Source organism: Lacerta agilis, chromosome 9 (genome assembly GCF_009819535.1).
Source record: "Lacerta agilis isolate rLacAgi1 chromosome 9, rLacAgi1.pri, whole genome shotgun sequence".
NCBI classification, from domain to species: Eukaryota; Metazoa; Chordata; class Lepidosauria; order Squamata; family Lacertidae; genus Lacerta; species Lacerta agilis.
This window is the reverse complement of record NC_046320.1, coordinates 46,447,048-46,473,014: the sequence shown is the minus strand read 5'-3', so window position 1 is coordinate 46,473,014 and position 25,967 is coordinate 46,447,048. Positions and strand designations below refer to the sequence as shown.

At 38.3% G+C, this 25,967-nt stretch overlaps 1 protein-coding gene across 4 annotated transcripts; it reads right to left on the bottom strand.

The window, feature by feature from the left end:
• Positions 1-1,096: 1,096 nt before the first annotated feature.
• Positions 1,097-23,694, bottom strand: BBS7 (Bardet-Biedl syndrome 7). 4 transcript variants are annotated; one of them, XM_033159793.1, is made up of 19 exons: positions 23,551-23,694; positions 21,376-21,441; positions 20,498-20,560; positions 19,450-19,625; positions 16,451-16,637; positions 15,354-15,426; positions 14,860-14,976; positions 12,886-13,016; positions 11,128-11,212; positions 10,466-10,568; positions 9,438-9,630; positions 8,592-8,666; positions 7,764-7,829; positions 6,017-6,156; positions 5,412-5,576; positions 4,746-4,855; positions 4,562-4,665; positions 3,748-3,871; positions 1,097-2,992 (listed from the first exon to the last, which is right to left on the bottom strand). In XM_033159793.1, the coding sequence occupies exons 1-19, from the start codon at positions 23,584-23,586 to the stop codon at positions 2,856-2,858; spliced, it is 2,151 nt and encodes a 716-aa protein (XP_033015684.1). In that variant the 5' UTR covers positions 23,587-23,694; the 3' UTR covers positions 1,097-2,855. The 4 variants fall into 4 exon arrangements, 3 of the variants coding, with proteins under 3 accessions (XP_033015684.1, XP_033015685.1, XP_033015686.1); XM_033159794.1 differs by lacking the exon at positions 5,412-5,576; XR_004427313.1 differs by lacking the exon at positions 4,562-4,665 and having other exon boundaries at positions 2,855-2,992.
• Between the last annotated feature and the right edge of the window lie 2,273 nt (positions 23,695-25,967).

Genomic DNA, 25,967 nt, shown 5'->3' with positions numbered 1-25,967 from the left:
CCATGCAAGTACAACAGGGGATTGACTATATTTCCTTCTGTTAGCAACAATTCACAGGTCTGGGCAGCCCTGAAGGGAACTTGGAGGATGGGGAGCTGCTAATAATACAAAGGTGACTAAAAAACTGCTGTGACAAGTGATATATGCAGGGAACTATTGGGATTCTAGCCATTACCGGTATATGTTGTATATGAGGGAGGGGATTGGGAAGCAGAGGCTGTGCTTGCAACAGGTTTGGTCCCTAGTTCCCTATGCCAAAAATAGATGCTGGTCTTGGATCAGTGAAACCATCTGAGGAAGCTATGAAAATGACTGGGTGGAATCAGAGAAGTCAATCTTATTACCAAACTAGTAAAAGATAATCAAATATATTATCCTTGTATATATGTCCTTAAGTGCATTGGAATAAAAAAGGACAGAAGGCTGTTAACATACTGTATTCAATGTGAATGCTTTACTTTTCCCTTTCTCTGTAGATACATATGCAACTTTCCTCAGAAACAATTTCCCCCCCTTGTTATTTTGCTAGAATGAAAATCAGGCGTTTTACCAAACGTGTTTGTTGCCTGCCCTGCCCTAAGGTACCTCAAAGTTACCATTTCCATTCCACCCTCCCCCAACTACCACCCCTAAATAAGGAATGTTTCTCAGAGGCACCTCCTTAATCCAATCCATGCATTGAATTTCCTCAAGTTCAAAATCACCATTTTCAAATTTTGTTCAGCGACCAAGCTACTGAGTAGGAATTTTTGAAGCTATTACTTGATTTATCTTTCTTTGCCATTCTGCTACAACCTTATAAAAAATAGACCACTCCACATCTGTCTAAAGCCCTTTGTAGAGATTTCAGTTTTTAGTATATGCAGTAAAAGTATGGCTACTGCATAAAAAAGCACCTTTCCTCAGGGTTTCACTGCTGTTGCTCAGATTGCACTTCCTCAGCATTGTACTTTCCATCTGGGAAAATACAACTATTATCCCATGGAATTCATATCCTACAAGTGCAGCTGGCATATGGTTGCGTTCAGTTGTAACAAGCACCTATTGCTGTAATACAAATAGTGAGCAATACACCTCCACCCACAATGCAGACATGTGACTTTAAAACATTTTTAATGCTCCTTGTATCACATTTGATGTATTTCAGAGACTTGCACACACACATTTAGACATTCTATTTATCAGTGATTATGAATTATGATTAGAGCCATTAATATAGTTTTATTTAAAATAATTTCCTTCTTATATACATAATTGCATATAACACACAACATGTACAGTGCTGTACACATACACAGTGCCCAACAATTTGTGTATTGTATGTAGGATGGGGTGAAGAGGGGAGAAGCTGCTCTTTTCATGTCTGTTTGACATGGGGGCATTGTTGAAATGCTGTACAGAAATATGAACTTTTCCTATGGTTTCTATCTTGACCCTGGTGCTAGTTCTTATTCTGAATGTGGCCTGGATGGCACTGGTAAATTCCTGATTTCTCTACACTTAATGTAAAGATCAGCACACTAATCTGGTTTTAGCAGCAAACTTAATTTATCCCTCCTGCAGGGTTGATGCATAGACAATAGAATTTATAGAAAATAAACTTAGCATTCAGGAATCAAAGATAGCCAGTTAGTCATTTCTCACTATGATCATGTCATTTCAACTAACAGCTGAGAAAAGTAAACAAAATGGTGGGGGAGGGGAGACAAAAATGTGCAGGAAATAAACAATGCAACAAAGGAATAAAGGTATTATGACAAATCACTTATCCAAAAGACCACTTCCCCTCTCCATGTGAATACATGGTTTAAAAAGAGTACTTTCCAGATTTTCAATGGCTAGTTAACTCACAAGCTCTAACACAGATGCTCTTTTCACTCTAAGCTCTCAAGGACCAGCCTGACACTATGCTTTGCTTGAGGACAGATATGCCTTTCACCTTCCCCTTCTCATTTTTAGTGTGGGTCTGTTGCAAAATTGTCACACTCCCTTTACGCTTTTGGAGTAGTTAGGGATTCTTTTACTCTTTAGATCAAGGTGTGCATGTATGCTGCCTGCTTATATTGTATTTTTACTGCCTTAAGCAGCTTCTATATACCCTATCATTTTCATTTCAAGTAAGCAATGGGTTTTTTTTTATTCCTCTTGGACGTTAATTTCTTGGGGCATAAAGATAAGGGTAAACACATACTCATAATAGGTGCATGTTGTATCTCCAAAAAATATCCTGAACTTCTTGTAGTGTGGAATACATGTGAGAGCTGGATATGCATATGGGTTCAGACACAGACCTTGTAACCACACTTCCATGGATGCTGAAGGTATACCTCTACTTTGCATATTTTCCTGCTCCCTCCTGTACTGGACAAGTATAAGTTACCAGGTACACCAATGTTGCAGTGGTATATATGAGCTGCCAGGACAGCAGGATCATGGGATTGCTCATCTATTTACAGAAAATACTGTACACAATTTCACATGGCTATATTCAAAAATTTCAAGCTTCAAAGTTTGCTCATTTCATAGCTAAAATAAATTAGAATCCAATTATATATTATTTAAAAGCTAAGAATCAGGGAATGTTTTACATAAAACTAATTTGGACTGTATATACCTGATCTCACTGCAAATTAGCTAACTATACCAACCATTGTTCAAGCAAAAAAGGGGGGTATGATTTCATATAATGTATGTTCTTGACATCAGCCATTTTTTAAAATAACAGGTACAAGACACTGATATAAATAAAATAAAGTATAGTAACATATATTTGAAAAATGATGTAAATGAAGATCCAATATGCCTGGTATATGTCCATTACTTTATCTTCAGATTGCTGGTCCAATTCTTCCCATTTAAGCAGCGCTATCAAAAAAGGCAATCAATGCTTTTTGATCATAACTTCCCAAAATTTCCAGGAGAAGGGGAACTTTGGTTTTCACATTAGTGCCTTTAAATTTAAATTTATCTATGAACAGATCTGTAATCATACCTGGAAGAAAAAAATGCAAACACATTATTTTGACGAATTGGTGTTTCCTTTTAAATCGAGAAAAGTAACATTTATGATAGAAGACTTTGGATATTTAGAGTGTGCTAATGACAAGTATTTATTTTACAATGCTTTGCAACACATGCAGCATGTGGTAAAATATCTAGTGAAATGGAGCTGGGTGTCAGAAATCTGAGTGAAATCAAGAGAAATAAAGAACAAATAAAATAAACTTTTTTGTTTACTTCAAGACAAGGTGTTATGTAGCCAATATTTCCACAGATTTATTGGTACATCTCTGTGCATTAGCAGTCCTTGCTGCATTTATTTTTAGTAAAATCCGTCTCTATAATCTATGTGTATTTCCTTTAAATATGTGTTTCTCCTTTGGTACTACAGAGGCACAATAATACTATAGAATTAAAATTATGCACATAAATTCATCGACAGTCATTCAGATTTTGGGTGCAATTTGCTATCTGGGCTTTTGCAATCATTTTCATTCAGGATAAGATCCATATATGAAATATATGCATATCAGTGGTCGCGATTACTCCTTAGAAATGAAAGGTAAAGGTGATTGTACTAAGATCATGTGCATATCAGAGCTTTTGCATGGGAAGTCTCTTATGTTGGACAGAACTACCACCCTAGAAACAGACCTCTCTTTTCACAAGAGTAAACAGCAGGAAGATTTAACAAGAATGGAAAAACAATACTACAGAAAATTAGGAAAATTGTGTTAATAAACCAACCATAAAGTCTTTCAAGAGATGTAGGTTGTTTTTTGTGTTCGTTGAGCAGCTCCTCTGCCTCCTCCAAAATGCTGCGGTACTCTGGAATCAGGAAGTCTGTATTTCCTTCATGAGCCTGCAATTCCTTAAATTGATGTTAATAAAATGTTAAGAAAGTTACAACCCTCTAAACCTGACAGAAAAGTTGAACATTGGGAGCTTAAAGATGCATGGCCACACAATGACATAGAAAAGAGATAGGCTAGATTTTCACCAGCTTTTAGCCCAGGTGATGTTCACAATCCTTTGCTAAGAGCCTCCATCTTAAGGCACAAAGAGGATTTCCTTCTATTATTGCCCTTTTCTACAACAATTAAATAAAAATCAACTTTCCACAAAAGCATATTCAAATTCCTTTTTGTACATTTCAATATAATTTATATCTGCATGCTATTACTTATATGGTTTATAGTAATTGTGTGCAGGAAAAAAATGTCCCATTTGGCCTCTTCTATGGGGATGGGTAACTCCCATAATCTCTGAGCACTGACCATTCTGGCTGGGGTTGATGGGAGTTGAGAATCCAATAGGTTTCCCATCCCTGATCTAGAAGTAGATTTGGTCTGCATTAGGGTGAGCAAATAGATTTCATGTCCCGATAGGACCAAAGTGCTACTGGTTGGAAGTTCAGCTGATCTAAGTGTGATTATTAATCTTGGGTTCCTCAAAACCCTCCTTAATAGAGTTCAAAAGTATCACATGGCAAACAAACTTGAAAAACTACTACACAGTCCCTCCATAGTACTTGTAATTTTGCAACCAACCAAAGACTTACTTTTAAAGCATCCAACAGTTCAACCTTTTTAGCCAACATTAGCTGGTATTCTAATTTTGGGTGGATTAGCTTTAAGGTGTGGTTCACAGATACTTCATTTATATCTAGAAGATCACAAGAAAGCAACTCATTAGTTTTATGCATTTCTAAGTATCCCAAGAAGAAAAGAATTAAGAATTCTTACCACATGATATATTGAGATTAATTTTCCTTTTAGTGGCTTCTTTAGAGAGCACATCCTTTAGAATAGATATTGTGGATATATTGTCAGATTTGAAGTAGCCCTCGCCTTTCCTATATAGAAGATGTTAGAAATTAACAACTGGTAAAAACTGTGCCAGCCTTTACTTCCTATAAGGTTCAAACTCGTCCAGTGATATTAAAAATACACAATCCCATCTTTCTAGTTTCTCCTCATACACTTCCACTATAAATACCCTGACTTATATTGGAGGACTGAACAGAATTATACTAATTCTAAACAGTTTAAATAGTAAGCTGTTGAATGTATCTCTGGTAGTTTCTCAGTCTTACCCTAGAAACCCTAGACAACTCTCACAAAGGTAAGGAACCTGTGGCCCTCTAGATGTTGTACACTCAAAAGTTCTACAGAATTCAAAGGGGCTTATTACCAGGTAAGTGAGATTACAATTGCAGCCTAAAGATGTTTAGGGCTAAGTTGTAAATAAATAAATAAATGTCAGAGATAACTTAAGTGAAAAGAAAATGCTGGACATTTTTGAATGCAGTGTCCTGAACAAGCATGCTTTACTGGGATCTACTTTTCAGCATTTTATATATTGCCTTTCAAACAAAACCAGCATGTTTCAGGAACTGTGTTTCATTTTACCGGTAAGTACATTCAAGTTGTGTATCCAAAAAGGTGTTCTGAAAGTAGAAGCTGACACTCTCCCCCACTGGTGTCTTGTCAGGAACTTCAGGCAAGCAAAACACCACCCAGGAGTGAACTTCAGCAAAGCTGAACTGGCCTTTGAGGGTTAGTGTATTCATGGGTCTGAATGAAATAAAATAAAAAGCATTTTGTTACAAAAGAGTATCTACCATCAGAAACAAAGGCTACTTTCTAATGGTACAGCAAAACAAGGTGAGGTTTTTCTTTGGCTTGAACTGTGAGAGCCATAACCTTCAAGAACTAACTTGGAATGTCAATCTCTATACTTTTTGCATTTTGCTAAGTTTTAGCAGGAAGATGTTCTCCCTACAAAGATAACACCCAACACAAATTCCCATGAGCTGGATCCAGGAGATCCATCAAATCAACCACCTTACTCCAATGGAAGAAACTCCTTAGTTTGAGGAAACTCCTCTAAATCCAGCCCCTGTATTTTCATTGTAGATGCTGCAGGTGTGCTTCTGGGTTCTACTAACCACTGCCTTCAAATGCAATCAAATCTTCTATTCAAATTAAAACAAGCCAGTTGTTCTCAAAAATACCTGTCACGATCAATACAATGTGTCCTCTGATGAAGTGAAAGTGGCTTAATCTGATACTGCCGGACTTGACAGGTTTTTGGTTGAACTCTTGGAGTTATATATGCTTGCAGAGTCCCATACCGACCTTCAATTGATAGAATCTGTCCAAGGAATGGGGGAAAGAAAGGTGAACTAACTTTCATTTTAGATGACTTCATAATTACCAGTTCTAGCAGATGGGTACCACCTTTATCCAGCAAACCACAAAGACATTTCCAAAATATCTATTTAACCATCTGTAAAATACTAAAATTAAACCCCAAAAAAGTTCCAATGAATTCAGCGAGTTTCTTTCAGGTAGACGGCAGCCTTAACAACCGTCACATCAAACTTTATCTCAAACTAACATCGAAAAATGCCATGTAGAAGGCTTACGACTCCTATGGTATGAGAATTTTAAAGTGTGCTTCATGTATTTCTGTTATCTCACTGGTAGATCTGAGTGCTATTCATCTTTCCTCTGCAAAAAAGAAAGCAGTCAGCAAGCCTCAAACTTCACTCCCTCTCTTCAACTAGTGGAGGGTTGAGTGAACCACAACAGCTTAGAGGTGGAGCTGCAGCCTGCAGATTGTCATTCATGTAAACTGTACTAAAAGAGGCTTTAGAATTTATACTTTAATGTCACCATAATCACATCTGCAATCTCCCTAAATGAAGATGTAAAACTGATTTTTTAAAGTAACTGTGCTATATTCTAATAAACTGTTCTATTGATTTTGTTAAATTTTATCTTGAAATCACTGTGTTCTCAACTCCATTTTTATCTGAAATGTGAATACTTATTCATAACACTTTTCATTCTAACACCACTGTATTACCCATACCTCCCTGAGAAATTAATTGACCTTGGTGTCTCGCAAATAGCCAAAAAGAATGATGCTATATCAGCAGCCTACACTTGGCTAATAGATCTTATAAAGAACTAGTCATTTGAAAACTGCAATGTGGGAACTTTGTGATAATCCACCCACGCCATTACAAAATGGGAGTACTTTCAGGGGTCATCTTGGTATCTCTCACTGCACTGAAAGGGGATTAAACTTTTAATAATCTATTTTTAATACATGTTCAAATTATTTTATGCTTATTACAAATTGGGGACTTTTTGTTGTGCGAAGCAATTCATAAACACAATAAACCTATCCAATGGGCTAAACCTTATTTCTAAAAATACAAATTTATTACAGTTACAGGTAGGTAGCCGTGTTGGTCTGCCATAGTCAAAACAAAATAATAATAATAATAAATCCTTCCAGAGACCAACTAAGTTTGTTCTTGGTATGAGTTTTCGTGTGCATGCACACTTCTTCAGATAATTTATTACTTCAGATAATTTATTACAAACTATCCTATAGTGCAATCCAATGCATCTAGGTACAAGGGTACAGGATTGCATTCAAAGACTTCCATTTTATATCTCATTGTTTAGTAGCTTATGACAAGACATCATGGTAAACAATTTCTCTCCACACCACAACAGTCTTTAATTGAAAATAGAAATATAATTTATGAATCAATACTTGTTTCTATCTTCTTTTAAATGGAAAAATCATTAATCTCTGTTTTCACAGATGTTCCTACCCAGGATCTTTACCACCACTGCTGCTCTTTGGATAGGTTTTAAAGTTCACACATTCAACAATATGTACAACAAACATGTTTAATCATAATTTATATTTGAAATATATAAGCAATTCCTATAATTTACCTTAAGCTCCAACCTTGTGGTATTTACTTGACAGCGATATGTGGCAAGGAGGAAGTTGCCATTTGGCTGTGGAACATGAAGATTGTGAAATAACATACTGAGAAACAGCAATAAAGGCTCAATTTTTAATTTTATTTACAACTAAAGCATTTTAGTAGTAGCTGTTTTCTACAAGAATCAGTAGAACGTTTTCTGTATGCTTACAATACAAGCATATGTATTGCTACTCAAAAATAAATCCCACTGAGTTCAATGAATTTGTTCCCATTGAGTAAAGGCTTGCAGCCTTACTTACCGTACAAATCTTAAAAGAAAACTAGGAAATTTGTTCTAAAATTTGGTTTAAAAACAAAACAAAATAAGGCACCCAGCGCTCTATGTGAGAAAGAAAGAAAGCATAAATAAATAAATAAATTAGCAACAATAATTACCGGTACCATCATTATCTTAACTCTCTGCAATATGAATTCAACCCCAAAGCAGAAAACCTATAGCTGGATGCTCATCGAGTGAAAAAGTTGCAAAAATATTAAAATCATAAAGGTCTGATATAATAAATTAGGTTGCAATCTTATGCAAATTTACATGGAACCAAGCACCATTTGACACAACTGGCCTTACTTCCAACTGAACATACATAGGATTGCTTAAATCCTAGGCAAGTTTATTACTGGTATTTAGTAAGGGATTTTTATCCCACTCTTCAGAAATGTCCTCTTTGTCAGCTTCAACAATTAAACTTCACTAGAACACACTCCATGAAATTAAAAGCTGATATTCAGCTTAAGTGTTTGGAACTATGTAGAAAAGATCTGGCATTTTACATACCTCTGATTCGCAGTCAACAACACTAACCACAGCTGAATTTTTATCCACATCCTTTAGATCTATTGGAACATCACACTATGGAGAGAAACAGTAGCAGGTAAAAGGAAATATACTTTTCAAATATTCGTTTATACGTTTCAAATATACTTTCTCAATTTACATAAGTTATCTTCCCTGAGAAATTTTACAGTAAAAATAATATAATGGTAAAAATAAGTATTAGGTACCTATACATCCCATGGGACACTTCAGAACTCAAAAACGACGCACACAGTAATAAAGAAAAGGTGTATATGATGTAAAAGCACAAAAAGGAGCCGGTGTAAAAAATGGAATTGACTGTCATCAAAACAAGTCCAAACCACACAGATTACTAGCAAATGCTTAGTGCAGATAGTTTGAAATCCTACTCGTATTGTTTCCTTGGAAGTAAATGGATAGGATAAAAGCATGTACTGTATTAGTGATGCATGATTGTAGCCAAAGAGCACAATCCGAAGAAAGTTAAGTGCATCCAGATCTCACTGAAAATGATTTTAAACATCCTTATGGTGTACTCAACTTTCTGCACATTGCACCGATAACTTCAGCATGTTTCTTTGAAAAGTTAGTGCTTGTGTTGACTTTTACATAGCCTGAAGGGAATGGGCCCATCTCACTCAGTTACAGTTATTCTGCACAAGTTCAAGTTTCAGAGAAACGTTAGTGCATACTATTAAATGGTATTCCACTTAGTGAAATTATCTAATTTAATATAAAAACAAGCTAACACATCTTTAATTTTAAAAATAAAATCAAAGTTTCCAAATACCCAAGTCTACCAAGTTATTCTAAATAATGTCTCACCTGAAGCAAGACAGTATCAATTGCTGCCTGGACTTCTAAAACAAGGCTGTAGCTTGCATCATCTCTATTTAATGTAAACTTATCATTTATGCTGAAGGTTGGGACTGCTGACACAGCAGTGCTGGACTGAGAGGACTGCTGGTATTTTTCACGCTCATGAAGTACCTTGATCTGCAGCTGTTCCAATTCATTCCTATGGCAAACAACAGAATGGTAAGCTAAAAAAGCTGCTCTAGATAACAAATTGGTGCCTGGAAAACAGTTTTTATCTTGATATTTTCCATCTAGATTGAGAAAAGGTTTTCAGAAATAATTCCACAAATATTGGATATAAATGTATTATCAAAGTTCTGGTCCTAAAAAAAATATTCAGATGAAAAGTGCATAATAGGATTAAAGCAATAGAACTTCATTTTTTATATTATTTTCCTAATACAGGGTACCTGTTTTCCTTTACTTACTTACTTTGATACCATATTTTTAAAAAAACACAAGTCAGTGGACAGAACAAATATGTTTTGGTAACATTTGTTCAGTTCTACAGCTTACTAAAATTTATCTGAGGTAACATTATTTTGATTTTTTTGCTTTATTTAAAAAACATGGTCTCTTCCTATGAAATGTCACAAAGGGATCAAGCAGCCCAGTCCCAGCAGAATGTCAGTTCACAGGTCTCCACTAACTTACCAAATTGGCACTGCAACTTATATAATAACTATTTTAAGTCTAAAAAAGGCAGAAAGAACCTCTTTCAGTACAACCACATAGTAGCAATTTTGCACTACAAAGGTGAAAATTACAGGGATGCTTACAGGAAACCAAACAATGTAAAGTGCACATAGCTGAAACTACGATACTATTAATGAATTGCTGTACTATCACAAAGATTCCACTGGAAATTTTGTAAGTTAACTGATGTATAGTTATGACCCAGCAGGTAAGGTTAGATATGTGCTCCGGATTTGCAAGCGCATAAGCCAAAGATTGCTATAGTATCTCTTTTGCATTGTAGTAAAACAATATATTACCTTAAGGACAAAACCTTGTTCTGCATTTCATGAGTCATCTTTAAGCCATCCCCTGATCCACATTCTCTGTGGGTAGGCTCCGTAGTCAGTCCTGACACCCACCCTAAAAGGAAGATATGAACAATTACGAAAAAACATTCCAGATGGGTTATGAAGGTATCACTGCCAGAGGCTCTAACCAGGATCCTTAGGGTCTGAAACTGAGAACCAGCACAGTGAACTACCATAGAAACTTGGAATAGCTCAGTTGGTAGGGTACGAGGCTCTTAATCTCAGGGTTGTGGGTTCGAGCCCCATGTCGGGCAAAAGATTCCTGCATTGCAGGGGGTTGGACTAGTTGACCCTCATAGTCCCTTCCAGTTCTGCAATTCTATAATTCTATGGACTGTTCATATGCAGGAATAAAAACCTCCATCAAGTTGAAAAGGACATACAACACCAGCAACTGGTATGCATATTAAGCCCCTTCAATGGCCCCAAGCCTGGTCAGCAGAGCACTATACTATCTGATTGCTGTGCATTCTGGGCCCAGCTTACCAAGTTAAGCTACTGACTTCAGGGAATATGAGCCAGAGAACACATTCTATGACATTGGTTGTTGTTTTTTTATTCCTGTTAAATGTATAAAAAATCCAGATATTTAGAAACATTTAAAAAATAACCTGAATATGTTGATGTTATGATCTCATCATAGCCTTCTTTCCCAACACAGCCACCTTGAACAGATGTGACACTTTCTGACAAGGCCTAAAAATAAGACAGAAGAAGACTTGAGGCACAATATGTGTGTTAGATTCGATTTAATCTTTAAAAATGTTATCCGCTGAGGGGGAAAAAATACTGTATTTTTCCGTCTATAAGACGTCACCATGTATAAGACGCCCCCCCCCCCCATTTTTGGGACTCCAAATTGAGGAAATGGGGGGAAATTGCCCCTATGTATAAGATGATCCCAATTTTAAAGCTTAATTTTTCAAGAAAATAACCTAGTGTTATAAACGGAAAAATATTTTTTCAACATAGGGTTGTAGCCAACGTAATGCTAAGTAAGCACCCCATCAGTGCAAGGATTTCTGCTTGCACAACAGGATTTCCCCCCCTCTCGTCCCTCTTGCCACTTCTAAATCTGCTCCAAAGGGTTGGGGAACCCCTAGAACAGATTTAAGGGGCACATGGGGGGAGGAGAGGGGGAAAGTCCCAGTGCACAAGCACTGAAGGGATCCTTGCACTGATGGAATGATTACTCACCACCATGTTGGATACAGCCTAGTATTTTTTTAAATGCTAATATACAATGTGATATGCAACTAAAATATACTCCGAGTAGACCCACCCACTGAAATCAATAGTTTTACATCCACTTATTTCAATGGGCCTAATCTGAGTATGACTAACAGTGTATATCACCCACAAGTAAGAAACAAGAAAACTAATACTTAATAATGCAACAGAATTATAAAGGAGAAAGGCAATGTTAAAGAAAACTGAAAACTGAGTTGTACTATTATCTCAAGGGACAATAAGAATAGCCTAACATGACTGTTAACATGCTGAGATCTGTCCCACCTGCTTCTGATTGCATTCTTGTGAGATATAAATGCCTGGTGCACTTCCTAGAAATTTATTATTTTAACTGTCCAAGGACAGGTTCTTGGGGCACTATATAGCCAACCTGCTGAAGACAAGTAAGTCTGTGCCTGGTCAGTGGGCAGAAGAGCTGGAAACCCAGGTGTCCTGCTTTAAGTTCCATGCTGGTAGAAAAGTGAAATTTAAGTGTACTAAATAAATGAAAAATACTTCCCAGATCTTCTGTTAGCATAATAGGAAGCATCACAATGGGACTTTACATAATTCTCAGCACCACATGTCGTTCTTCCCTTATCCTGGGAATAATTTTAGGACTCTGCATTGTTCAGCAGAAAGAGTGGAGGGGGAAATAAGAGGAGGGTTTGAGGATCTCTTTCTAGATATGCAAGCTTCAGCTCTGCTGCAGTGCTGCATCACAGCCTGAATCACTGATATTTATACATTCCTGTTAGTTTCTGAAATATTACATTGGGCATCACCCTGTACCTGTGAGGTCCTGGACACAGACATGTGCAGTTCTGTCCCAGCCTCTCTATTCCAGGGCTGGAAAATCTGTTGCTCCTCAGATGTTCTTGGACTCCAGTTCCCACCAGTCTAAGCCAGCATGGCCAACAGACAGAAATTATAGTAGTTGTAGTCCAAAATAATCCGGAGGGCCACAGGTTCCTATCCCTTCTCTATTCTAACATTGGCAGTTAGCCTTTACCATACTTGCTAGTACACATATGGCTCAGTATATGTGAAAGCACTATTAGACAGAATTTTTTATTTATTTAAAAGAAAGTATACTAAGAAAATTTCCTCCTACATAAAGTAGTCATTTATAAACTTACATATTCATATCTAAGGATGGGGCTCTTTGCATATTCAAAGTTATAGATTTCTAACATTCCATCATCACGACCGATGATCAATTCTTTAACTCCGTCTCCCAGAATGTCAAAGCTATCCATACATAAGATGCCTGAAAAACAGGACAGAAAGCATGTATCTACATCCAACTGACTAATCATATCATCTTGTAAATCACACATACAATTTAGGAACCTAGGAAACTTTATTAATTATACAGAGTCTGGTCATTTATCCATCTAACTCAGTACTGACTGGTAGCAGCTCTTCAGGGTTTCAGACAGAAGGCATTCCCAGGCCTACCAGGAGATGGCAGGGACTGAACTAGAAATCTTTTTCAAACCAAGCAGGTGGTCTACCACCGAGCTATGGTCCTTCCCCTTTAACAAAATAAATAGAACTGTGTAAATAACTTTCACCCAACACAGAATGAAATCAACTGAACGCCCTCACTGGAATTATTGCATTAATACTAGGTTCTTAAAAGCAGAATGTTAAAATTTATCTATGAGAAACTATTACCTGCTAGGTGGGAGTATTGTCTGATAGATGGGCATTTCACTCCAGTAATAATAGTAAATGATAAGAAATAATAATAAAATAATAAAACAACCCCAAACTGAATACTAACATAAGGCATTGTTGGTTGATTATTCTCTTCATGGATATACCACACCTGCCATTTGTATACTTGCACGTATAGCAGGATATGTCAGCCACAAAAATGGTAAAACTGGTCACACGCACTATTAATAGTTTGAAATCTGATGTAATATTAGAATATTTAATGTCTGCAAAGCATGGCATTGAGGTTTGGAAAAATAAATATTCAGTCCTCCAAAATAAGTCCTATCTGGAGTTCAAACCAAAGTTTCAGAAGAGGGCTGAAGAACCATTTCCCAACAGCTTAAAACTGACCAGTGGGATGATCAAGAAAGCACACACCAACTCATTCTCATCCTCTCACTACTAACCCATATAATTACACAATTAATAAATCCTTGCAGAAGAAAATCTTTCATGTCACTGCAGTGTTTGTTGGCCACTGTTCCCATGCTGAAGTTACACAAATCTAGAGCATCAATTTATTAATCAGAATCACATTTGCATGCAGTTGTGTTAATCTGCAGCAGCTTTACCATCCCCTAGGTTGCCTGAGTATTGTTCCTGCTTTTAAGTGTCCTTCTGCATTCTTGTCCTTTCTTCCTTTCTTGTTTACTTCTCTGGTGGGAGCCCACAATCAAGAACAAGACTGATTGCATGTTAAGAACTGTAATCAGACTTGCTTCGTTTGTATTTTTAATTTTCTCACCAAATTCTAATCAAGAAATAAGTGGGGAAGCTGGCTGTAAACTTTTCCATTTGAACCAGGTGCAAATGGACAAGATCAACAGGCCTGGCAGATCTCACTGTTTGTAACCATGTACTTTTTGCAGTTTGAAAACCTTATTTTCCAAACACATTAGCATAGGTAAATACTCTCTCACATACGCACTCACACAAAGTACCCACTCAGCAAGTGATGAAGTAGGGAGAGCCTCTTTTCTCCCTTCAGATGGGCATAATATCCTCTCTCTCAGAACCAGACACCAGCTACACTGGCACAGCCATGTCCACATTCCCCAATAAAAACATGGCCAAAATAATATATGCTATGAATGACATGCAGGGAAAGGGAAAGACAGATGGTGGGATTGTTTTGTCACACCCTGATGTGAATGAGTAAAATGGAGGGGACAATATACATAGTCCAGGTAGAAAACATAAACACTGAAGTCCATGTTTGAATTGATGGTAACCGAAATTGTTTTTGAGAGTTGACAGTGGATGTGATATTTCTTATAAGTTATTTTATACAAAATGCAATATGCAAACCACAGTACTAAAGGGAGCTATTTCTTACTGTGCCTGATGTGAATAACCATGATCTTGTGGGAAACTCTTAAGACACCTACCACCTCTTTTTTTCTCATTTTCAATTTTCCACTTTTCTACTGGAGAAACACCAGAAATCTCTACTAGGCCAATTTTACCATCAGATGTCCCAAACAGAACTTCTTCACCAGAGTCACCTACGAAAATAAATTAAAAGTAGGATTCGTTTTTAATAGGCTTCCATTTAACATTAGATTCAGTCCACAAAGATTCTCTGTATCACACTAGCTCAAATTGAGGTAGAGAGGGCAGGAAGGAAGAGATGCTTTGGTATGTTCCAGCTCCATCACTATGAACAGAGGCCTGCTTTGGCAATCTTCCAGTTTTGAGTGCTTGTTCTTGATGCTTGGGATATAATGGTGATTCTGTTGGTGTACTGCTACCCTACTGCCCAACAGTCTCCTAATAGTAATACTAGGACTGAGTATCAGTCCTAGGCAATATTACAGATTCTTAATTAAAATCCATGTCATGCTTTTTATTGAAATAAAATGCACCAAGAAATTCTGCTTACCACCATTTCCATTGTTCAAAGTCAGAACTGTGGGTGGGCCTGGAACTTCCATTTCATACAGCAAATCTGACCCCTCAAGAAAATGAAGTAGAAACACTGTTAGTTTCAACCCTTGACTTTTTCTTTTGTTTTAATTTAGAGGGATGAGAAGGTGGTGTAAAAGCAAAGCTTTTAAACAAGCAGTATTATTTTTCTGCCTTTAGGCTAGGATAAAACTGAGGGCCTAACCTATCTTATCTAAACCAAAGCCATGATCTCATTGCCAAGCCTATTAACACCACTGAAAAAAAAGATGTTAAGGGAAGGTTGTGTGCAAGGATAACAAGCAAATAGAAGGAGAACCCACTCAAGTGACACTGAAATAAAACCCTACACATATACTAAGTGGAAAAATAGAAGCTTTACCAACCCAACCCACGCACCATCCCTACCCCACCCTCTTTCCTTCCCAACCTTACACTGCATGCAACACTAATGTCTCACAACAAATGAAACTGATCTGTAGAAAACACAAGCTGAAAAAAGAGACAATGTAGCACTTTTGTAAACTGAGAAATCTTTAATAAAAATTATTTTAAAAAAATATTTAAAAAACCAAGGGCATGAATCAAAATGGAACAGAAACAGAAAATACTGGACAAACAGTCAGATATTATATAAAGTCACTTATTAAGATTCCAAACAAGAATAATGCAGGAGTCCAGAGCTTCAGAAAACTAGGCTTCTAGGGAACTAGGGAAAGTTGTTGGAAGGATGTAATTCCAGGGATCATAGAACTCCTAAAAGGCATAGTCCACTGACAACACTGAATATAGGAAGAACAAATTAACTGGTCCAATTCAGTCATGAAAGGAAAGGACTTCCAGGCAGCCTCACAAGTGACAGTTTTGAGGCTCAACTTTGCAACTTGGAGTTTACCAGTTATCAGATGAACTGCACCAATAGGATTTTTAAATGGGAAAAACCTTTGGAATAAATATTTCAAAGTACAATTAAAATAATAATACATTTCTATTTTCTCAAACAGGTGTTGACAAGTTATCTACTGGCTATTTAACAACTGCTATCGGTAATGGCAACAATTAAATAAGGTATACCTGCAAAACTCTAACGACTCTATCTTGACATGCCAATACTGGTGTAATGCAAGACAGCTTCTCTACTGGAAGGCAGAGAACATCATTGATTTTGTCTCCTGATAGGTAGTAATGCTGATCCTTACAGTCACAGTAATGGTTATAGACATAGCTTGCACCAAGAAAGAGATCTGATCCAGATATATGCCTAAAATGATTAATAGTAATAATCAATACTATATTCCAGTCATTGCCACCAAAGTTAAAATATTTCAACTACCATTGCTATGCACAAGCTATTACGAAAATTTTTGTTTATACTGTACAAGCACTTAGAATCAAATTAAACAAATGTTTTTAAACAGTAGCCTGTTGGCCATTTTAGAGTAAGTAAAGCCAATTCCATTGGGATCAGGAGCAAAGACGCCATCTTTCCCCACTCAGCATCTTCAAGGCAAAACACCCCACCCCCAGGTCTTTAATATGTGTCTGGAAGGGGGGGAGCTGCTGAAGGAGATTAGAAATGTGGAAATGGCAAAAGGGTTAAATGTTCTCATTTTCCAATCACTCCCAACAGAAATATTTTTTTCCTATTTAAGCTACCATTGTACATGGTTTCCGAGTGACACATACCGGTAGCTTAGCCTCCTAGGTGGCTAATTCAGAAGAACAAATTTGGTTTGCAATTTAAAAGGAAACTAGCAGAATTAAATGTCTCTTATTTGCTTGACATCACAATAATTTTTACTTGTTTCTGTGTAATGTTGGATCTCTTGCTGGAGAAGCATTGGTTTTGATCATATTCTTATTTTATTCCTACCACATTCTAGGTGGTAATTATCTTTCAGGCATTATTTTTAGGTATTCAATCAATGCAATATTGTTTTATAAATTATATCATTAGCACATCTATACAGAGCATACATATGTTTGATTGCAATTACAGGCATATGCTTACAAAAGAGTCTTACTGCTTTTGAAATCACTGTACTATATATAGAACCTTCTTGACAAAAAATTATTTTAAAATTCTTAGGGATATTCCATCTTTTTGAGAGCTATTGTCTAAATTCTAAGTAGCTTTGATAAGCAGCAGTAATTCAGCTGAGATATTACAAAAAGCGGATTAAGAACAAAAAAAATAGTATTCCACTGATTATGCACAGTATTATGGCATGGTTAATGACAGCTAGAGAGAGTCTGAAGTCTATAAAAGACTGACATAGAAAAGAAAATAGAATCAAATCATGTTTGCCACTATATCAGTACAAAACAGTAACCAGACAGCAGCATTAAATTTGGATATGGAAAACCCAGAATCAAACATCTGGTTGCTTATGAAGCTCATTGTGTTACCTTTGGCAAGTCATTTTCTCCCAGCCTATTCCCATGGTCATTTGGGGGTTAAAATACTGCTTTCAACTATTCAGAGGAAGGATGTAAGCATGAATAAAGCTTCTAAATATTTCTAGTTTAGCTCTGAATGTAAACTGGTACAAGTAAGAAGCATGTTTATTCAATTAGTTTATTGTAGAATACCATGATTCCAACCTATTTTTGGAGACAGATAATAGTTTTCCAGGAACTGAAAGATTCATAAAAGAAGTATCATTGTCCATGATGCATACACCAATTCAACTGTTCTGTAGTGATCCATAAACATGCAGATCTTGTTTGACTGAATTGATATGTTTGGCCAGACAACATGTTTTTAAATGTTTTATCTTCTTACATTTCATCATAGAATTGTAGAGTTGGAAGGGACACCCGAGGATCATTTAGTTAAACCCCCTGCAATCCAGGAATATGCAGCTGTCCCATATGGGGAACCTGCAACCTTGGCGTTATCAGCACCAAGCTCTAACCTACTGAGCTCTGCGTCACTTTGTATTCCGCCTTTCTTCCATCATGGAACTCAAGGTGGAATTCAAGGTGGCATACATGTGGCTTCTAGGAGGTGTCCCATTCAGGTACTGACCAACTCCAGAACAACTCAACTATAGCAAGTTGGTTGTTTCATGTGCCTTCAGACCACAACTGGGAAACAGAAAGACTAATAGTCCATCTGTGACACTGACTAGCAACAGCTCTCCTGAGGTAGGGGCAGGGGTCTCTCCGGGCCCTACCTGGAGATGTCAGGGATTGACCTTTGGACCTTTTGCATGAAAGGTATGCACTCTACCAGTGATCTGCAGCTTTCCCCAAATGGGATAGCTCAGTAGGAAGAGCACGAGACTCTTAATCTCAGGGTTGTGGGTTCAAGCCCTACATTGGGCAAAACATTCCTGCATTGCAAGGGGTTGGACTAGATGACTCTTATGGTCCCTTCAAACTCTACAATTCTATGATTCTATGAACAAACAAGGGTAACAATGCTGCTATCATTCTTTCAACTTGCTTAAAAACTATTATTTGACTCGAACTATATAACAAAATGTATCATTTAATTTCAATCACACCCACCAAAATTTTATTAAAAATAAAGCCACAGATTTTACAGCACATCAGCATTTAATTAAATTAGCAATATTATGTCAAACCAGCTTATGGTTTGCATCAATTACAGCAGATTACTTTAATGTGCACAACAGGTTCAGATATTAGTCTGGAAAACACAGTAAGATTTGATTTGTGATTTAATTTAATTGTGAATCAGCTAAAGTGTTGCACTGTTTCAACCTTATCTTTCAATTAAACTGATTAGCTTTTAATGACTCAGCTAATTTCCGTGTTTTTTATTTTAATGACTTTCATTAAAGTCAGTGTGTGTGTACGCACACTGCTGAGGGCAAAATTACTGTTGCAAAAGTGCAGGATGGAAACCAGACCTTTATACAGAACCATACAAAAATAAAACTTATGCTAAGATTCAAGGCAAATAAGGAGTATTAGAATACATAAAGTGATTGTTAAACAGGACACTAAAATGTAACAAATATTTCATTCATTGGGATAACAATTTAGCACCTAAATGACAGTAACACATCTAAGGCTACTAATGTATTTTCCAGTATACATACATAGCTTTGATGTTCTCAGTGAGGTTGGTGTTAAATGCAAGGAACTGCTTCCCTTTCTTTGTGAAACCTCTAACCTCAGACCCTGCAGCCACAAAAATTTTCTCCTGGGGTGTATTAAGAGCACCTCCCAGTTCTAGCCTTGCAATCTTTTCCCCTGGCAAGGTCTTGAATACTGGCTAAAAGAAAAAGACAGACAATGTTCAGTGCCAATGTTCATGACAAATCATAATATGGTATTAGATACAAAATATATGCAGGTATGTATATGCTTTTAATTGTAATTGTATGCTTTTAATTTTAATTGTATGCTTTTTAATTATTTTATGCTATCTTTATCTATATCTATACATATTCAAAAAGTTAGCTATTTGTGTGATTCTACCATGAAAAGCACAAAGTTCATATACACAATTGCAAAATGTTCCAAAATCCAGCTAATAAATGGTCACAAATAAACCCAAACAAGAGCTCATACCAAAAGGTCAGCAAATAAGAACAGTTTGCATGTTTTCTTCAATGGACACCACAGGGTTTCATCACAAGTATTGTTCTAAGACCAAGGTCAGAGCTAAGAATGCCCTACACTAGCATCACATAGATCAAACCTTGCTTTGTGAAGTGACCCAGAGTCTGACCACAGTGTATTAGCTTAATGGAAGAGGGAAAATATAGAGAGAAATCAAGATAGCAGAGCCATAGATGCTTGTTTTCCAGTAACAAGCTCTATGTTATAATCAACATAACTGCTATTCAAAAAGACGTTTGAGGATTCTGTGGGGAGAAGCTTCTTCAAGAGAATTTAATCAAATTACTACAGTGAATTTGTGATCATTACATGCATGCCTAGGGTGGATGTATAATTCTATTTTGAAAATGTCTAGAATAAAGCACAAACATATTTTGGGGGGCATGTTTTTCCCAAGCCAGTGCATACCATAAAGAGCTTTAAGAAGTCCATATGTTATCTGTAAATTAAGCGTCATTATCAATTAATTAATTAATTAATTAATGGGGGGTTAATTGAAAACTACATAGAGAAGTTACTTACCACAGCGTCTCCTTTTTTCATACCAAAACAGGTAACAACACCATCATGATCTCCAATAACAACCTTAAATGTAAAATAATAGGAAGTTATTAGTCATCTAAAAGTGCAAAGAAAATACATTTATATGTATTCCAGAAATCTATAGAAATATAGAACTATATCTCTGTAATCCATACTTTTCCTAACTCAACTCCAAATGTGTATGTGGGGTGTTTCCTTACTGTCTAAAACGCAGTATGCCTAAGATAAATCCTTTTCTTCTCCAAGTTGCCCTCCTTTCAGTTACTCTTCACATCCATCAATATCACCATCCTGCTTATTGTTCAAACACAAAGCTTTGGCTTCACCTTTGAATTCTGCCTCTCCTTTATTTCCCATATTAAATCTGTCACCAAATTATGTTGCTTTCCCAATACAACAAATATCCTCTCCTTTTGGGGCAAATCTCTCTATTACCACTCTGGTTCATTTTCAAGCTATGACCTACTTTGAGAACACAACCGTCTACTCTGCAGCCTTCCCACATAACTCAATCTATGCACCTCTATCCAAAGCTATGCTGCCAGATTGTCTACTTCTTTTGTCATTCAGAACACGCAATACCCATCCTCAAATTTCTGGGTTCTCACACAAATTACCTGCCTTTAATGTCTTCATTCCCAACTCAAAAAACTTTTTGCAATCATTCTTTCCTATCTTTTTTATGTTGCGTTCTTATGTTGTCTGTTCCACCATCAACACTTACATTACAAGCTTTTGAGGAGAATGGCTCTGTGGCTTAGATAAAATGATATTTTATGTGATTTTGTCATCAGAGTACAATTTGTGTATGTAATCCTTCCCAGACAGAAATATTTCAACACAACAAATTTCTATACCTTCTGTGTGGCCTTGCGTCCTGATGCAGGAAGCAACTTCATGGTCTTCTGAGATGTCACTCCCACCTAATTGGAGGAGAAACGCATTTCATTATTAATGCTTCAACTCTTGTGGTATAAAATGGATTGTCACATACCACAATACAAACAATACAAAGTAGTTATTGTAACATGATTAATATGAAAAGGTATATTAAGATTTTGTCATAAGTGTAGTGTTTCTAACAGCAAAATCAATACAAAAAAGGATCCTGTGGTAATTATAGTTGTCATAAATTGTTATAGATTATAATAAAAACACTTACTAGGGAGTAGGCTGCACAGAACACAGTGGAATTTAAATTCAAGAAAGCATGGATAGGACTGTGCCGATATTGTAGCACAAGCTTTCATGGACTGTCTTCACTTGCCACACAAACACATACACAGGTATAGAAAAACCTGTCAATAGTGCCCAAGGATAATGAAATGCAAGAAATACTGACTGTGACAATTCTATGTGAAGCTAAAATACATGTGAATACAGTGAAAAACGGTGGTTGTGTTATTACTAATTATTGCCCTTGTGTACAACAGCTGTGTCTATCATATATCATTTGAGCTCTATATAGTGATGCATGAAAAAGAAGCTCTAATAGTGGGGTAGGAGCACTGGAAAAAAATTCACATCTGTCAACCAATGCACCCCTTTGGTTTCAGATAGTAAATGAGTAGCAGAGTCTAAAAAGCCCAGGACACAAATTTTCTTGGCCCTCTAGCAGCTATGGTGGCTCATTTACCACAATGTAAATGTATTTTGCATTAACTCAATTGTGACCAAACTAAGCCTTCTGATGTATATTTTGTTCTAGGGGGCTTAGTTTGGTCAGAATTGAGTATCCACTTCCAGACATATGCAATGTCTTCAGAGAAATAAGGTTAACTGCCTTGTAAGGGTTAACCATGAATCAGGGACAGGAAGTGAATTAATACACCTTTTACCACCTTCTCCTGTTGTATTTTATGACTGTTGTGAACAGGTTTGGGAATGGCAGAATAAATCTGATTATTTATTTATTTATATACATTGCTGGTGTTTTGCTCCACCTAGTTCTACAGAAGATATACTGATGCATCTGTTTGGAATCACTCCACCAACCATAAATACAATTTAGTTTTTTTAATATTTAAAAGGACTTTTAAAAGCACGTCCACAGACAAAAACTGTTTTCTACATTCTATTATTATTCCATGACGGCTCCATGTTTCAATAAGTTAAAACACAATTTTTGTCAAGCAAAACACAACAAAAACACAGCAAACCAACAGCTGAATAGCCATTTATTTAAATAAAGGGAATTGTGAAGAAAGCTAACAAATGCCTTACCCACACTCTCTTCCTGACAAAAAAACAAACAAACCTGTGTGACACTTAAAAGCTTGCACATTTTAATCTCAAATTAACCTCTTCTGTGACATCACTTTTCTCAGCACCATGTTGAGAGCTGTCTATGGTAGCATCCTCAATGACAGGACTATGATGGTGGGGTTTTAAACAAACAAACAAACCCATACAACTCCTACATCTAGAAGCCAAGGGGTTGACAGGAGGGGTGAATCTGGATGGCTATTTGCTCTTAAATCAGAGGTGTGGTGCTCCAGATGTGGTTGGACTATATAGGAACACGCGTCAAACCTTTAGTCCATCATCTAGCTTCATACTGTTGACCCTGACTGTCAGTGGCACTCCAAGGTCCCAGTATTTCCCAAGCCCTACCTGGAGATAAGGACCATTCTGGCCCTTCTCCAACTCCCATCTAGCCTGACCCCTGGGCCTGCTGGCTGGAGCTGAGGGCAGTGAGGCTGCAGAAGAGGCACCCGGAGGGCCACAGGTGAGACTGCGGCGCTCTCGGCCCTGCCTCCTCTCCCCTGCATTCTGGTAGGGCGGCTCCTCTGCCTTTGCCGCAAGGCCATTTAATTATTCGAAACGTGAAGAAGCTCTCTGCATCTCTATCTTAGTACGAGGCGGGGCGGCAGCATCACCGGTTGAATTTCCGCCTGTGAAAGGAACACGTGTCCGCATCGGCGTCAGGGGGGGAGGGGAAGGCGAAGAACGCCGCTCTCGTTCTCGCGCGAGTAGAAGCAGGGGGGTTCGCTGACTGGCGCGCGATCTTCCCACCCCCACCCCCCATCTACCTGCAGATAATCCACCCGGCTCAGGCCCAGGTCCATGGCGGCGAGCCTCCCGCGCTCTAAGAAAAGCAAACCGTTATTCCTCTTCCCTCGTCCCGGGCGCTGTTTTTCACCACACAAACATCACATCAAGGCCTAAAAGCTCCCGCTAGGCCCCGCGTCACCATGGTAACGCGACCGGACGACGCGCGCCGATGCCGGGATTCAATTGGACACGACGTGAAGGAAGGAGGCGGGCTCCGCTGTGAACGCGCGCCCTGTGATTGAGCAAGGAACTTGCCCATCTAGTTACGTATTCATCCGCTTGCGGGATTGGTGCTAAGGATGCCTGCAAGGTGATGCCGAGGAGGAGTCGAAAGTCATCTAGGAAAGCAAGGGGACCCCATGGCTAAGCGGTGCTCCTCATCCCCCGGGAAAAGGCGAACACATCTTGCATAAAAACAGAGGTCTTACACACAAAAAGAACTACTGTGGCCCTGGGGCGCGCGCGCTGTGATGTTTTGCAGGGCAGGCGCCTCCTCCCCGCCCTCCCGTCCATCTGCCTGCCTGCCTCCCCCCCCCCCCATTACCTCTGTTCCCCGGAGGGAGCAGGACTATCTGGGCCGGGCAACAGAGCTGTCCCTGGGCAGGAATGTCCCTGCTCGCCCAGATGACGTTATTTATAACGCCGACTGGACCCGGGTCTCTGTCCCGCCGCCACCCCTTGTTCTGTGCTGCTGGTGCCCTAGGCAGGCAGGTGAATCTGACCAGGGAGAGACGCAGCTGCCTGGGCACCCGGAGCGCACGGCGAGGGATGGAGTCGGGCAGGTGGTGGGTCAGGCTACTGGAGGAGGGGAAAGTGGGGAGGGGGAGGTCGCGATGTCGCAGCAGGCATCTGCCACCCTAAGCAGGCGGGTTTTTTAGAAGAGCGAACGGATGTTGTGGCGGTGAGGAACACCGAGGGGGGAATTAAGAGAGGGGAAGGCTTGCAGTTCCTTATTGCCGCCGCCGCCCCACCTTCTCCGAGGCAGATAGCCAGGGGGGGTTGGCGTTGGTTGGCCCACTGAGAAGAGAAGTTAAGATTCTCGGCTGCCCCCTAGATCCGAGCCAAGGTTGCTAGCGGGAAAGGCGCGGGATTGATGGGGCTGTGAGAAGAAGGCAAAGTTAGGAGTTTGCGTGTGCCTCTCTTACAAGATTTTGGAACTGCCCCATTCCCAGCAGCGCACCTGGAAGTGGAATCTCGAAAGGGAGCCTTTGTGGTGGGCAACCCTTCCCAGACTCCTAACCATGTCTCCTCCCACACACTGTTATGTTAACGGGCTTTGATGTGTTACATAACAAAGCATCTGGATGTACTGAACACGAGTCTTCCGGTTAAGATGCAGCAGTGAACCAGCTTTATTCGCACCTGAAAGCTGCAACTTTTCCAAAGGCAATTGTCACAAACACAGACCAATAACATACATTTTTCAGCGCTGGAGGAAATAATGAAGTTTCCCACAGGACAATATCAATGCGCAAACGAGCAGGTATGCAGCAGACTTCGCATCTCTGGCTGGAGAGTTTAAACGGCGCTTTGAGGATTTTGCTGCTATTGAAAAGGAGATCAGCCCTTTCTATTATCTGTTGACCCCAATGATGCTCCAGATCAGCTACAGCTTGAGCTCATTGAGCTGCACTGTGACACTGAGTTAAGTAGTCGTCACCAACTTTTACCGCCAACTGGATAAGAGCCGGTTGCCCGGTTTCAACAAGAGATTCAAACATTGGCTAAGAAAATGCTGAGCTTGTTTGGCTCAACATACTTGTGTGAGGAGATATTCTCTCCTATGAACTTTAACAATTTGCATTTAATTTTAATGGTTCAAAGAATGTCAGGCAAAATGGTCGGCCCTCACGCATGTTCATTTCATCAAATCTGGCTCTTTGAAAAAAGTTTGGACACCCCTGTACTAGAGGACTGCAGTTCCAGATTTGACTGGTTTTCTTTTGTTCCCATGCCCTGCATTAAACCAATTCCCTTCCCCTCAATGTGCTTGAGCATTCCTACTCACTGCTGACATAGTATTAAAAATAAAATAAGAGTCAATAAAGTATGAATATTTTATTTAACAAGTACGCATCAGAGGCATTATTTAGAACAAATGTAACAAAATATCAGCCCTGCATAGTATCTTAAATTTTAAAAAATCATCCTCACCACATGAAAATGTATATTTTGACAGTTCACATTAGTTAGAAGTAAAAAAAAAAATACTTCCTATTCTGAAAGCAAATATGCAAACTTAAATAGGTATAGGTAATTTAAACAGCACTATTACTATTATAGCCGCATTTTTATCTCCACTATTAAACATTCAGTTGTCCATGCCATGGCTTGTTTCTTAAGAAAGCTAATAAATCAAGAGGTGTGATCCAGTGAAAGTTAAGCACTTAAAAAG

Bases quoted from the DNA above. Each gene is read 5' to 3' on its own strand.
- BBS7 (XM_033159793.1), bottom strand. From the start codon at position 23,586: ATGGACCTGGGCCTGAGCCGGGTGGATTATCTGCAG. The intron at 16,638-19,449 runs GTATGTATACTG...TAATCATTTTAG, and splicing joins ACTGAGAACATCAAAGCTAT to GCATATATCTGGATCAGATC. The intron at 8,667-9,437 runs GTGAGACATTAT...TTCTCTCCATAG, and splicing joins TTGATACTGTCTTGCTTCAG to TGTGATGTTCCAATAGATCT.